The sequence below is a fragment of the Delphinus delphis genome, chromosome 12 (assembly GCF_949987515.2).
Source record: "Delphinus delphis chromosome 12, mDelDel1.2, whole genome shotgun sequence".
NCBI lineage: Eukaryota > Metazoa > Chordata > Mammalia > Artiodactyla > Delphinidae > Delphinus > Delphinus delphis.
Window position 1 is genome coordinate 51939066 of NC_082694.2, and position 13520 is coordinate 51952585.

Consider the following 13520-nt stretch of genomic DNA (forward strand, 5'->3'; position numbering starts at 1 on the left):
CAAAGGCTGAGGCATGTGCACCCTGTTCCTAGCAAGGAGGCCCAGTGTAGCCGTGGGCCCACCCTCTAAGAGCGCATGCCCTCCCTCACGGCCACTGGAGCCTTGGCAGCCCTCGCCGGCCACCTTCCGAGTCACCTATATGGGTCAGCACCTGGGGCCAAAGACAGGTGCCCATCACACCTGAACAGAGCCAGCCCCTGCTGAACCGTGAACGATCTCAGCCCTGCAGTCAGTCAGTCTGTCTGTCTGCATCTGGGCCAGCCCTCCTCCAGTGGGGGAAGAGAGACACCAGCGAGGTCAGCGTCTCTGGGTGTCGCCACAGGTCACTGGCTTTGCCAAACTTCGTGATAGCTCTGGCCAAGGGCTGATGATGGAGGTTCCCAGGGGAAAGCTCGGGTGGGCCTAGCACCCGCCTCCTCTCTCTCCTCCCAGGCCCTGCCTGGCTTGAACTCCTGGGCCGGGATCAGCCTGCTAATTATTTGTCAAAAGGATTAAGACTTGGAGCTATTCCCATTTGAGGCTAAGACAAATCATTTCTTTCCACTGCCGTGAAGAGGAACCATCTCAGGGTGGGCCTCCTCAGAACTGGGTGAGCATGAGCCTTTCCAAAACCTTTTTTTTAAAAAAAGAATTATTTTGTAAATGGGGGATATTCTTGTGACAGCAGCTCTGGCTAAGCCAGCACTGTCCTGGGGTCAGAGGTCATCTCGTCCATCCCCCTCACCCAGGGCCTCCAACCATCTTCCCCGGCGTTCCCTCCCAGCACCCCACTCTCGGTGGCAGGGGGATGCTGGCAGAGCAGAGCTGGCTGCAGGGAGGGACATGGGCTGTGTGGGGGGCCCGCACAACGGGCCCACGTTTTTACTTCCACGTTCCTTGAAAGAAGTTCCCTATAAAATTTACTCAGCATGTGCAGTAAACACTTGAACACGATACCTGCTGCGTACCTGAGGGAAGCACCTCTGGCCCCTGACTCACTCCCCAGCAAACAGGAGGAGGTCGTGCTGAAACACGGCCTTTGGCATCAGGCAATGCAGGTACACCCAGGTCCCGCTGCTTCCTAGCAGGTGCCTTCACCTCTCTGAGCTCTACCGGATGTTGGTCAAATAGGGACAGTAACGGCACCACCAAGCAGGGCTGTTGGGAGGACTAAGGGCAACAGAAACTGTCAAGGCAGCCAGCCCTGGTGCACAGCCACCCCTCAAGAAAGGTCAGCCCTCAGCCTGAGACCGCTCCATCATTACCGGTCTTTCCTACCAGACCCTACGCTCGGGGCAGAACCACGTCTTTCTTATCTCCGTCTCCCCAGTGCCTCACCTAATGTCACTCAACAAATCTTTGTTGGATAACAGAAGAAGAAAGCTGAGTCACAAGGACTCACGGAGGCCTGGAAAGCTGTGGGGTCCCCATGACCAGCAACCAAAGCTGCAGAGCCTGCTGCAGAAGCTCTATCCTCTGGTCCCACTGCCCCACGTGTGCGTTCCGGGGCCCTGGTTTCTGGCTCCTGGCCCTCTGTCGTGGAGGAGAGGGTGGCGGCAAGCATGGTGAATGCACAAAAGGGGTATTATCTCTTTAAAGGACGGTAATTAGTAATTCCAGCTGATGGCTGCGCTGCATTGTTTTAATGAAGAGTTCTATTTTTATAGAAAACACATAATTGAGTGGAAAAAGCAGGCTATTCTCTGAGTCAGGCGGCCACGCCTCTGGAAAGTCTAAGTCCTCAGCCAGGAGGCCAGAGCCTGCATGCAGCGTGGGCTTCTACAGGAAGTGGGTCTTGTCCCGGAAAACGGGGCCCAAGTCTGATGACCCAAGTTCAAATCCCAGCTGCCCTTCTTGTAGCCATGTACCCTCTGGCCAGTCATTTCAACTTCTCAGAGCTTCAGTTTCTTATCTGGAAAATGGGAATGATGGTATCACTACACCCTGGGGGCTGTTATGAGGAAACAATGCACATAAAAGGCCTAGCACTTCATAAACGGTTCAGTCCACGTATGACCTGTCATTACTACTCACCTAGCCCCTATTATGTACAGCTGCTTACTTAAGCCCTCTGTGCCTCTGTTTCCTCATCTGGAAAGTGGGAGTAACAATAGTTCCTACACCTCCCACAGCTGCTGAGGGGATGAGATGAGTTAATGCATGGAAAGTGCTTAGAGCAGTGCCTGGCACAGAGCAAGCACCGGGTGTGTTGTTATTCTGTCATTATTGAAGCACTTGGGGTTCAAGCGTACCGGGGCTGTTCAGTCAATCAGCCGCCTTGGGTTCTAGTCCCTGCTTTGCCACTCATCAGCTTTCTGACCTTGAGAGACGCTCTAACTCTCCCGTTAGCGTCTTTACCTTTAGAGCAGGAGGGTTGTAAAGACCAAGTAAACAAATCAAACCAAAGCAACGACCAAACAGGGTTAAGGGGTATGAGAGTGCTCTGAGGGCTGTAAGCGCCAACATCCCCATGTGTTCCCTTCCCTCCTTCCAGAACAACGAACAAAACAACTCCTACGGTCTACCCGTCGGGGGGTCTAGTGGTGTGCTGGGTGTCCAGCTGTGGGTTCCCTACAGGGAGGAAGGGGAGGCAGAGGACAGGCCATAATCTCTGCCCCAAAGGTGCTTCCACACTCGGGGAAGCTCAAGAAACACATCCAAGGCCATTAGGAAACGAAACAGAAGAAGAGAATCAGACACTCAGTTGAGTGGTTCAGCTCTGAGTACAGGAGCTTCAAGGCAAAGTGGAGCCCAAGGGGAGTCTCTGAGGATGGGCAGGATTTAGAAGCAAGGCGAGGTAAGGTACTCCTTGGGGCTGGACTGGCAGGGACAGGTCTGAAGGCCTGGAGGTGGGGCTAAGGGAGAAGGGGAGGGGCAGCCCGTATATGAGTAGGAACCAGCCGCTCCCTCGCCTCCAAGGGCTGTCATCACCTGGCTCTCACCCTGGCCAGGGAAGTGCTGAAGGACACAGGTCTCAGGCTCCTCTAAATGCCATGCCTCTGGGAGAGACTCCACCAGGGCAATTAACTGGCTAAGCTCACACACTTGCTCGTTGAGGATATTATTTTAAAGCTCTAACAGGAGGGACCTCCCTAAAAGGGAGAGGGCCGCAGTCAGGCCCGTCTTTATTACCTTCCCATAGACTAATCCCTAACTTGCAAGGGACACTTATGGCAGCTTTTCTTAGACCTAAAAAAACAGTAATTTTTCCTTGGCTCTGGAGGATGACACTGACTCATGTCCCCCAGCCTTTTAAGGTTCACACTGATCCTCTACCTCTTAATGAATTCATTCAATGTGATCCGACGTTTAAAATCGACAGCCCATAAGCTTCCACATCCAGGAGTTAGCGCCTTGTTGCTTCAGAAGCTCTGGCCCACCCGCAGAACAGCCGCCTGCGCCCACGGCATCCCCGGCCTTATCTGTGCTGACCAATGGCTGACCCAGCTTCCCTCAGCTGCAGGTCACCTCCAGGTACCTCCAGGTGACTCTCCAAACACAAATTCTTGACCTTGAAAGATATGAGAACAAACCACACAGAGCCATTCCATAACCACCTTGGGGTGGAAGAACTTCCGGAAAGCACGTCCTCAGACGGAACAAAAGTTGGCTCCCAGCCAGGTATAAGACACCACGAAGCAAACACCTTGGTCTTGGTCTATAATCTCTGCCCAGTGAGCAGACCTGGGGACCTGAAGACCACCCACTGCAGAGGGGAGGCCAGCCCCACTTCATGGGCACGAATTCACCTCCTGAGCCCTCTCCCAGGGGCAGAAAGGCTGGGCCACTCTTGCTTGAAAGCCAAGGGCCCCAGGCCACGGTGCCTGCCACCAGAAAATGTTCATAGGCGTGAGGATCAGGGAGCAAAGAGCTCAAATGGCTTTAAAACAAAGAATTCCTTCTGGAGAAACCTGCAAATATCTGTCTTCCTTCCTTTCCTTATTCTTCCCCAAACAAAGTGACCTAGATCATCTACCCTCCTAGTTGGAGGGTCAGCTGAAGACTCTCTGACCGCAGCGTCACGTGGAGTGAGGTTTCAGGAGGGCCCCAAAGAACCACCAGCAAAGGGAAACGCTGAATGTCAGACCAGCTTCGCCGATGAGGAACTGACCTTTGGGGAAGAGTGTGCCGGTGCCAGTGATTATGCCTGGTTTAACACTTCCCTCCACCACATGGCCTGCAAGTTTACCCCATGGCTCCTGTCCTCATCAGGGGATGTGGCAGCCAAAAATGTTTCATGAACCTGGCAAAGTGATAAACTATGTTTGTGCTAATACCTTTGATTCCAGCCCCCTCACTGGAGTGCTGGTATTTTAAGCGTCCCTTTGATCTACTCCAAGTCCCTAATAAGAACCATCCAATAAACACGCTGGGTTTAAGTCAGAGACATTAACAGAAGCCCCAGGACTCTGATCCCTTCTGCTCAGTGGAATGCACCACCAGAAATTTATCACATGCAACCTGAGAAAAAGGTGAGGCAGGCCAGGGAGAGATCAGAGGGGTAACCCTCGAGGCCAACTTGGCCTTGGCTGGATTCAGTCACGGTCTGGCCCCAGCTAATGCCTAGTTCTCAGCTCAAACATTTTCCAAAACAGCCCAGGTTTCCTGGGGGAGATGCTGTGACCGGTTCCATTTGCTTACAAGTGGTGAGCTCTGGCTTGTCAAGAGGGCCATACAGCTCCTGCTCTGGGGAGAGCTCCCTAGCGCTCCGACACCCCTCTCCCCAGGACCTTCCAAGGCCCCCAGGACCTGGGCTGGGCTGGCCAGAAACCCAAGAGGGGTGGGAGGGGAAGGGAAGGGCAAACCAGTTTGCTCCTTTTCTGTCAGCCCAAGAGCCTGGGCTTTCAAAACCCATCTGGCAGGCTGCCAGGTCTGGGGTGGGAGCAGTGACTGACAGGCTGGTTATTGGAAAGCTCCCATCATTAGCCCAGGAATGTTGTTTGGTTACTATGGCGACCTCCCCTACAAGCGGCCTGACTAAAGCACAAGGAATCTGTTACCTAAAACCAGCGCCCCACGGAGCCCATGGCTTCAGGGACCAAGCTTAGCAGTGGCCTGTTCCCCGTGACCCTCCCGGCTGAGCCTCCCAATCCCAGGACTGGAGAAGGGACCAGCAAAGGCATCTCCAAGCTTGCTGTGGGGATCTCTTGCATTCTGAGGCCTGGCCTGGCTTGGAACCCAGGTGCAAACAGGGAGCCTGCTGCCCCCTTGAGGCCCCCGGCAAACTGGCCAGCAACGGCCAGGCCAGCACATGTGTCCAGGGCTCCGTCGGAAGCCCTCAGGATTTCAGGAAGCTGCTCGGGTGTCTGGTTCCCACCGTGCCAGGTTCCCACTGTCCCTGCAGGCCCATCAGTCTCTGCCTCACCACGTTTCTGCCTTTTTAAACTCAAGCTCCATTAACTAAAGGTCATCCCACAGCTTGGAAATCAAGATTCTCTTTGCTTTGCTTTCTAATCCCCGAATTCAGGAAGATTTTCAAGAGTCAACTCCACGAAAGCTGGGTTTTTCTCCTGGAGTCTTGAGTCTGCCCCCCAGGAACGGCAACCTCCTGTGCAGCTAAGGAGCTTGAACACCGGCCCTCACGTGCAGGATGCCCTCACCCCACTCCCAGCCCACTGAGGGCACTCGTCTCCCTCGGGTTCCAGGTCCCGGCCTTACACTGTGGACCATCTTCCAGACCCACCCCCACTGCTGTCCTTGAAACCAGTTGTAAATTGACTGTGAGATCTTTTCTTGTCTGAGTCTCACAATAGTCCTTGGAGGCAGGACAGATGTCAGTCTTTCAGCAGCTGAGAAGATGCAGGGGCAAGCTTCGGGAGGCACCACAGGTAAGTGACAGCCAGGGACTTGCTGTGGCTCCCACATGGGGACAAGCGCAAGAGGAAAGGGGTCTGTTCCACCCAGCAGCATCCCCCTGGGCCAGGCCTCCCAGACCCCTGACACCAGCCTGCCAGCCTCTCCTACACTAAGGCAGTCTCTGCAGAAAGGAAGAGCCTCTACAAGGTCTCAGCCACCTGGGCCCAGCGAGGCACTGGGTGGCAGACAGACCCAGACCAGGGGCCTTTAAGTGCCTGCAATACAGACCTTGCTGAGGACACTGAGGTCAGGGCGAAGGAGGCTGACTTTTGTTTGGCTGCAGTGATATTTACTGGATCCGGGGTTTAATTAACTGCCGTGGCAATAGCGGAAGCCACACGCAGCTTGTTCCCCATGCAGGACGCAGCTGGAGAAGCAGGATGCACTTTCAGTTGAAGAGCAATGACATTGTTCAGTGATCCCTGACCAGTAATGGACTCAGCGACCTTTCCTGCTAATCCAGGGGTCTCATCCATGGGGAAAAGTACGGACTTATTTGCGAAGAGCCACGGTCACACCCTAGCGTCACTCCACAGGGCTGCGTGGCAGGTGGATTTTCCACCCCCCACTCAACTCGTGCAGTCAGATGGGAGACGCGGGCACGGGAGGCTCCTGCACGGGGCTGGGGGCACCGAGGGGCCAGCATGTGGGCCCCCTTCCCTGGCTTCCACAGGACAGCTCTGCTCCCATCTGTTCAGTTTCCACCTGCATGCAAGATTTCACTCAGAAAAAGGACAGTGTCTGATGCCTGGCCCAGCCTCTTGTTTCTTCTGCGACACGCACTCTGACCCAGGGGCCGGGTGAGGCAACCCCTCCCCGCTCTAGGATTCTAACCCTCTCATCGTGACAGTTTCTGTTTCCGCCGAAGCGTAACCGACAATAAACGCACACACACAGAGGCACACTCATACACGCGGATGTGCACACACATGGCTGGCAGCAGACCGTGCGTCAGACCCTGCCAGATAGGCGTGAGAACGGAGCTTGGAAAAAAGCCAGGTAACTGGTACTGGAAGAGGAGGACCTTTGTCCTTCGTGTATTTGTATAAAAGTAAAAAATAAACTTCTACACGGTAGGTCTTGCTGTATTATATTTGGGATTAGGTAACTGATCCCTTGTCCGCACAGGTTGTTTTATCTACGTGTAGTGTTCCCTAAGCGACCTGTCTTTTAAAGTGAACCGATTTCAGTTCTAATAATCTCTCAAATGCAGGGTGCAGACCAAGAGCCAGGGCTGTCTCCCGAATACAAACAACAGGCTATGTGGAGCTGCCCTCACACCACACAGCAGGTGTGTGCCCTCTGCTCACACCTGGCCAGAACAGAATGCCAGAGCCAGGCTCCGCCCCCACAGGTCCCCGCCCCACCCTGACGCTCAGTGTGTGCACTGACCAGCCCGCCAGCCCAGCAGTGTCCATGGGGAACTCACTTGAAGTTCTCGGGATACTCCGTGATGGCCATGTTGATGACGTCCAGGGCATGCTGATAGTGTTTCTGGGCCGAGAAAAGGAGCGCCAGCAGGTGGAGGGCGTTGGCGTCATCCTTGCACACTTTCAGGGCCTCCTGCAGCTGCTCCATGGCGCTGGAGATCTGCCGGAGAAAGGCACCAGCTGAGCGACCTTCCCCAAGGCCCACACCTCAGCCCGGACTCTGGGGCCAGGTGCCAGCCAACAAGGGTGCAGCAGACTCAATGAGACCCCAGGCACTGTGGGGCAGGCAGGGGCTCTGATGAGAAAACACGCCCCCAAATCACATGGCCGGGAGGGATCTGCTGTCCAAAGTCAGGCCCTGGAAGCTAGCGCTGTGCCCACGCAAGAGGGAAAAGAGGGGCAGGTTCACAGAGTACCACGAAGGATCGGCCGGGAAGCACCAACTAAACCGGAGGAGTGAGGCTGCGAGGAGAGGCCACCCGGACCACTGGCTACAGGACTCTTCTCCGAACCTATTCACGCAGTGCTGGGGGCTGACAGATAGATGCTGCCTCCTACTCAGAGGTTCACAGTGGCAAGAGCTTAGGCTCTGGGGTCAGATGGGGGCATGGATCCCAGCTCTGCCACTTCCTAGCTGGCGTCCAGGGCAGGGGACTTCGCCTGTCTGAGCTGCAGTCCTTACGCTGCAAAGTGAGGATAACGGTCATACCTATGACAGTGGCCGAGAGGGTGAGACGACGTAGGAAAAATGTCCTGCTGAGTACTGAACACGTTTGAAAATGTGAGTTTCCCTCTTCAAGCCCCCAGAGCCCAGGCAGCTAACGAACAGGTAAGACCCTTTCTCTCAGTCCTGAGGGACGCGTTCTCTCAGGCGCTCAGGCCTGGCAGCTGTGTCAGCTCCTGTGACTCTATCCACACCAGGACCCCGTCCTCCCAGGAACCTCGGGAGCCCTTTTCAGGAAGTCTTGTTCTTCACCAAACCTCAGACCCCGGTCTCCAAGGCTCCTTGAGGGGCCTACAGGACACAGGTCAGCTGGGGCCTCTGGTCCCCGGCACCTGCCCGGTCTCCACCCAGCCTCTGCACAGGCTGCGGGCACTACTGCCAGGCCCAGAGTCCTCCCACGGGGACCTCCCTTTGTGGAAGGTCATGGAAAGTAAAGGAGGAAGCTAAGGTCAGTGTGGCTCCTGGCTTGGCCTGCCCATGCCTCCCCAGGGCTGCTCCTGCCCCGTTATTCTGGGCTGGGTGTCCAAATCCTTGGTCCTCACTATTTGAGCAGCCATGCATGCTCTGGGCAGGATGGGCCAGAGGAGCTCAGGGACCCAGGCAGCAGGACTAGCTTAGAGTTCGTTCAGGGACCTTCAACCCCGAGGTTACCAAGATCTGGGTCCCCAAGGACAATGGGTGCCAGGCTCCACTGGCCCGGCCCAGCCATCTCTCTGGGAGGACAGACGCCATTCATCAGAGGCGGCTGAATACTTAAAGATATTAAAAAATGCATCACCGAAGGTTTATCAGGAACTTGATTGGCAAGGAAAGCACCGGTTCTTTTACAGAGGGCTAAAAATAAACTGGTGTCGGGTATCTTTGCGTCCACGCTCCTGGGAGCAGCAGAGCAGACTGATGTTTCTGGAGAGAGCAGCAGAGAGGGACAGGTGCCTCCTCCGGGACCTGGAAGTCAGGAGCCAGGGGCACAGTGGGAGAGGGGCTGGGAACACAGCTCCCTGAAGATGAGACCAGGGGCTAGAAGTTGACATCGACCAGTAAAACCAACCACCCGGCCGGTGGACAAGGCTCCAATTGCCCAGTCTCCAAACGGGACAGAGGGACAGGATACTTAGAGCCCCATGGGGTTGCTTCACTCGGTCAGGGTGGGCTCTGGAACAGCCACTGTGCTGGCCTGGCCAGTTCCCAGTTCCTGAGCTCAGGAGAGCTTCAGCGCCTCAGGTGTCAAATGGGGCCACCGGCGCCCTCCTCATCAGATGCAGGGCTCGCCCAGGCCAGTGGGGGTACGGCAGCACCCTCGTCAGCCAGGCTGCCTGTCACCTGACCACGAGCAGATGGGGGCTCTGTGGACTCCTCTCCAACAGTCTGCAGCCCAGCCCGGGTCCCTGCTGGCTCGTCTGCAGGTCCCGAGTGGCCCAGCGTCCACGCCCACTCGATCAAAGCTACCGAGAGGTCCTGCTTCACACAGAGCACCAGCCTGCGGGGCACATGTGAAAGCAGAGGCTCTGAGGGGCCTGGGCGACGGGAGCTCTCGCTCGCTTCTGAAAGGCAATGGCTGGGTGGGTTGCCCGGCCTCACTCCCTGGACAGCTTGGAGAAGGAAGGTGGGTCGGCCTGGAGAGCCATGTAGGTCGAAGGTGGTTGGCGGATAGCAGGTCCCCGTCAGGCCCCAGAGGCCGAGCCTGCCGGTGGCGTCCACAGGGTCAGAGGGAAGCTCTGGGTCACACAGAAACAGCTCCACGTGCCAATCACTCTACTCTAGACCCCTGGGGAAAGCTCAACAGAAGGTGAGGACACAAGCAAATGTTTACTGTGGTCACCTGTCAACTTCTCAGGAGACGGACACACTGTAGGAGGAGTGAGGGCAGAGAATAACCCCTTCCTGTGCGCCCACCGTGGGCCAGGGGCTTTACCACGTTAGCTGACTTAATCCTTACTAGGGCCCTCTGAGGTGGAGTATGAAGGTGCTGACATAGCAGACAAGGAAACAGAGGCTCACAGAGGTCAAGTCACTTGCAAAGGGTCACACAGCCGATAAAGGCAGTGGAGCCAGGAGAAGATCAGCAGCCCCCAGAGACCTGGGTGTTAGAATTGTGAGGACTCACCTGGCGGACGAGGGCCAGCTGCAGGGAGACATAGAGGATGACCTGGGGGTCATCGGGCGCCAGCTGCTGGGCTCTGTATGGGGCAAGGGAGCAGCAAGTCAGCCATCAACGTCGACAACCAGTGTGTGACGTGGGTCTCCAGCGTGCCCGCCCCTGTGCTGGGTGCTGCAGGGCCCAATGTTGGAGATTCTGCCTGGGCCCGCTTTGGAGGGTGCCCCGCGGGAGACCATGGCTGGGGCAGAAAGCCCACGGGCAGCCCAAGGCAGGGGCAGTGGGTGCCGAGAGAGCTGGCTCTGGCTGAGGTGGGGGCCGTCTGGGAGGACAGGACTGCTGGGTGGGGGAAGCCCTCTCCTCCGGGCAGCTGTTGACCCGGCTGTGGCCTGGTACAGAGCCTGGAGTCTGCCCTCTCCACCGCACGACAGAAGGGAACGGTTCCCGGAGGATGTGGGGCTGGGATGGCCTCTCTGGGCAAGAAGCGCTGGGAATGAAGAGCCAGCGGGGGAGGGAAGGAGATGTCCCCTGATCCTGGGAGTTCAGAGGGGGTTTGCCAGGATGGGCCTCTCCTTCCTCCCTGGGCTTGAGAACAGTCTGCCCCAGAGGGGAGTTCCCAGGAAGCTGGCATGAGGAGTCCAGGGCAGGCTCCTACCCAGCAGCCGCCATCCGTGCTCTGAGGGACAAAGACACACGGGGCTCATGGGGAAGAGCCCTGCGATGGGCCAGAGGAAGGAAGGGGAGGGGTGCTCAGGTGGGTGCCCGGGCTGTGGTGGAGAGGGGACTCAGCCAGGATGGGCCTGGAGAGGGAGGAAGGGCTGCTGCTGGGGGAGGGGCTTCTCTGCCGCCCCCTCCCTCCCTTCCTCCCTCCTGGACTCTGGGCTCCCAGGAAATCTCTGTGAGGACCTGGGGTAGGGCTCCTCACAGCCCTCAGGTTGCAGAGGGGCTGGGAGGAGGCAAACACTCTTTCTGAGTCCCTGCTATACTTGTAGGTCACTGTGCAAGGTGCTTTCCTGCTATAGCTCGCGTCCCCTGAGCTCAGGGGGACGGGAGCTGAGCCTGGGGGGAGCTCTACTCATGTGGAAGGGCTCAACCCGCCCACCCAACCCCAAAGGCCTGTCCCTGCTTCCTGTGTGAGCTCTCAGAGCCTCGGTCAGCTGGTCAACAACATGGGGACAGAAACCTTTGCTCTGTCTACACCAGAAGGTCTCCTAAGAGAACAGGAGAAGGAGTCCCCTCGAGCAACGCTGCCAGTCGGGCCTCCCTCACCTCTCCAGCGTCTGCAGTGCCTTCCGGTGCAATTCATCTTGCTTGGATTTCAGAGTCGCTGCAGGAGACAGGATGGAGACGAAGCCATGAGGGGGTGCTGGAGGGGGGCCGACCCAGCTCTGTCCCACCCAGGGCACAGAGCTCTGCAGGGAGAGGCCCCCCCGGGACCCCATCCGGCAAATGCTTGCACTCAAGCAGCTCCAGAATGGTGCCACCGTCTGCCCTGGTTACTGGGGGAAGGGGGGCAGGTGTCGCCCTGGTCCTAGCCTCCTGGCATGATTCTTGACACAACAGATCCTTGTACTCCTTTGCCTTCCTTGCCACCTGGGCCACCCTGACCCTTCCAAAGGCCCAAGCCTCTAGGGAAAAGTTACCACCTCTGTCCTGGCCACATGCCTCCCTGGGCTTCCTTACTGATGAGGCTTCTTCTTTTCTACCAATTTCAACAAATTTCAAGTGGACGATTCCATGGCATTAAGTACGTTCGCCATGTCGTGCCACCATCACCACCATCCGTCTCCAGATCTTTCTTATCGCCCCTAACAGACTGTCTGTACCCACTGAACACCAACTCCCCTCCCACTAGGCCACCAGAAACCTCTATTGCACTTTCCCCATGAGGCTTCTTGATTTAACCCAAACCGGGCACCCTTCTGGTAAATTAAATCATCTTTAAATAGGGGAGCACAGGCATTCGAAGCCTTACCAGCACACTGAACCCCTGGGAAGCTTTAAAATGACTGTTGTCAGCCTCCAACCAGACCAGGTCAAGATGCTGCTGGCAATGGATGGGTGTCAGGGGTCCCCGGCTTATAAAGCAGCCCTGCTTCTAGAGGATTAAAGGCACATGGAGGGTCTCTGGACTCTGACTGAGGGACTGATGACTCCCTCACTGGACCAGTGTGGAGGGATCCCAGGGTTCCTTATCAGAGCCTCACCGATACCTTGAAGACACAGTGACGACTGTCACTCAAGAACGAGCGGCTGGCACGGCACCAGGATCTCACCCCTCTTCCTGCCCTCGTCTTGCCACTGCCAGCTGTTCTTACCTCTCGTTGTGCGGGGCCTCTGAAGCCTGCTCCCGGGGCGCCGCCTGAATAGGCGGTGTGGGTTGGAGCTGATTACTATTCCGGGTTTGGTCTGGGTGGGGGCCTATCACTCCCTTTCCCTCAAGCTGCAAGGATACAGAAGTAGGTGGCTGCCGATCCCTAGGGGAACACACGGCTGAGCTGGCGGGGTTGGGGATGGAACACCAGACTCCAGGCGGCAAACCCACGCACCAAGCACAAGTATTCAGCAAACGCCTGCTGCGTACCCAGCTCTATGCCATGCACTGGGGGGATTTAAAAGACCCCAGAAGATGACAGTGGTGCCGACGGTAAAGGTGAACCAGAAAGAAGACACTGTGCGGGCAAGGGCTGGTGGCGCATCACAAACGGCAAGCGTCACAGGAGTTCCAGGGGCAGCGGTCCGCGTGGGCTGTGCCGGGGGGCAAGTAGGAGGCCTGAGTCACCCCGAGCAGAGGCTCCTCGGCCCCAGCACTCACCGTCGGTGGCCTGCAGGCTGTAGGTGAGACCCAGTGCCAGGTAGCCCTTGGAGAGGAACTCCCCGGCTTCCTCTCCGAGCTGAATCACCATCATGGCGAAGTGCTGCGCCTCCTTCAGCTGCAAAGAGGAGAGGTGCAGGTCACCGCGGAGGGCCGCCATTCATAGTCACCAGCCCGGGACCCTCAGAACTGCAATTCCTTGCGCCCGACCACAAAGGCCAGGCGCCTTCCTGAGGCCACACAGTCACTGAATGGAAGGAGAGCTGCTTCTTCCACAAGCACCAACCTGGACCTTTTCCCCCACCCAGAGGCCTTGTGCTCAAGATCACGGGACGCCACCTCTCACAGGGAAAGCTTCCCTTGCTCCAAGGATCCCAGCTCCCCGACAGCTGCTCTGCTGAGAGCCTGGACCCAGGAGCAGGCCAGTCTGTGCCAGCTCCTTTCCTCACTCTGCCCGTGTCCGTCTCTGCCCCGCTCGGCAGAGAGAGGGAAGCGGGAGCCGGGGGCAGGCAGGGCTCGGGGACTGGGCCTCCGGGACACCGCCAGCCCTGCAGAGCGGGCAGGCCACCACGCTGGCTCCGGCTGTGGGCTTGCTCCCTGACACCGGGAGCTCTAACTTTT

The 13520-nt window shown here is 57.2% G+C and overlaps 1 protein-coding gene across 3 annotated transcripts in view; it reads right to left on the reverse strand.

Annotated features, from left to right (window-relative positions):
• Positions 1 to 13520, reverse strand: part of TTC7A (tetratricopeptide repeat domain 7A) — a 155924-nt gene that overhangs the window by 31032 nt on the left and 111372 nt on the right. For all 3 annotated transcript variants that reach the window (XM_060026674.1, XM_060026673.1, XM_060026675.1), the window contains 4 exons: positions 12900 to 13017; positions 11354 to 11411; positions 10094 to 10166; positions 7265 to 7425 (listed from right to left, as the gene is read on the reverse strand). In XM_060026674.1, the coding sequence (XP_059882657.1) occupies positions 7265 to 7425; positions 10094 to 10166; positions 11354 to 11411; positions 12900 to 13017 (410 nt within the window). The remainder of the gene's footprint in view (positions 1 to 7264; positions 7426 to 10093; positions 10167 to 11353; positions 11412 to 12899; positions 13018 to 13520) is intronic.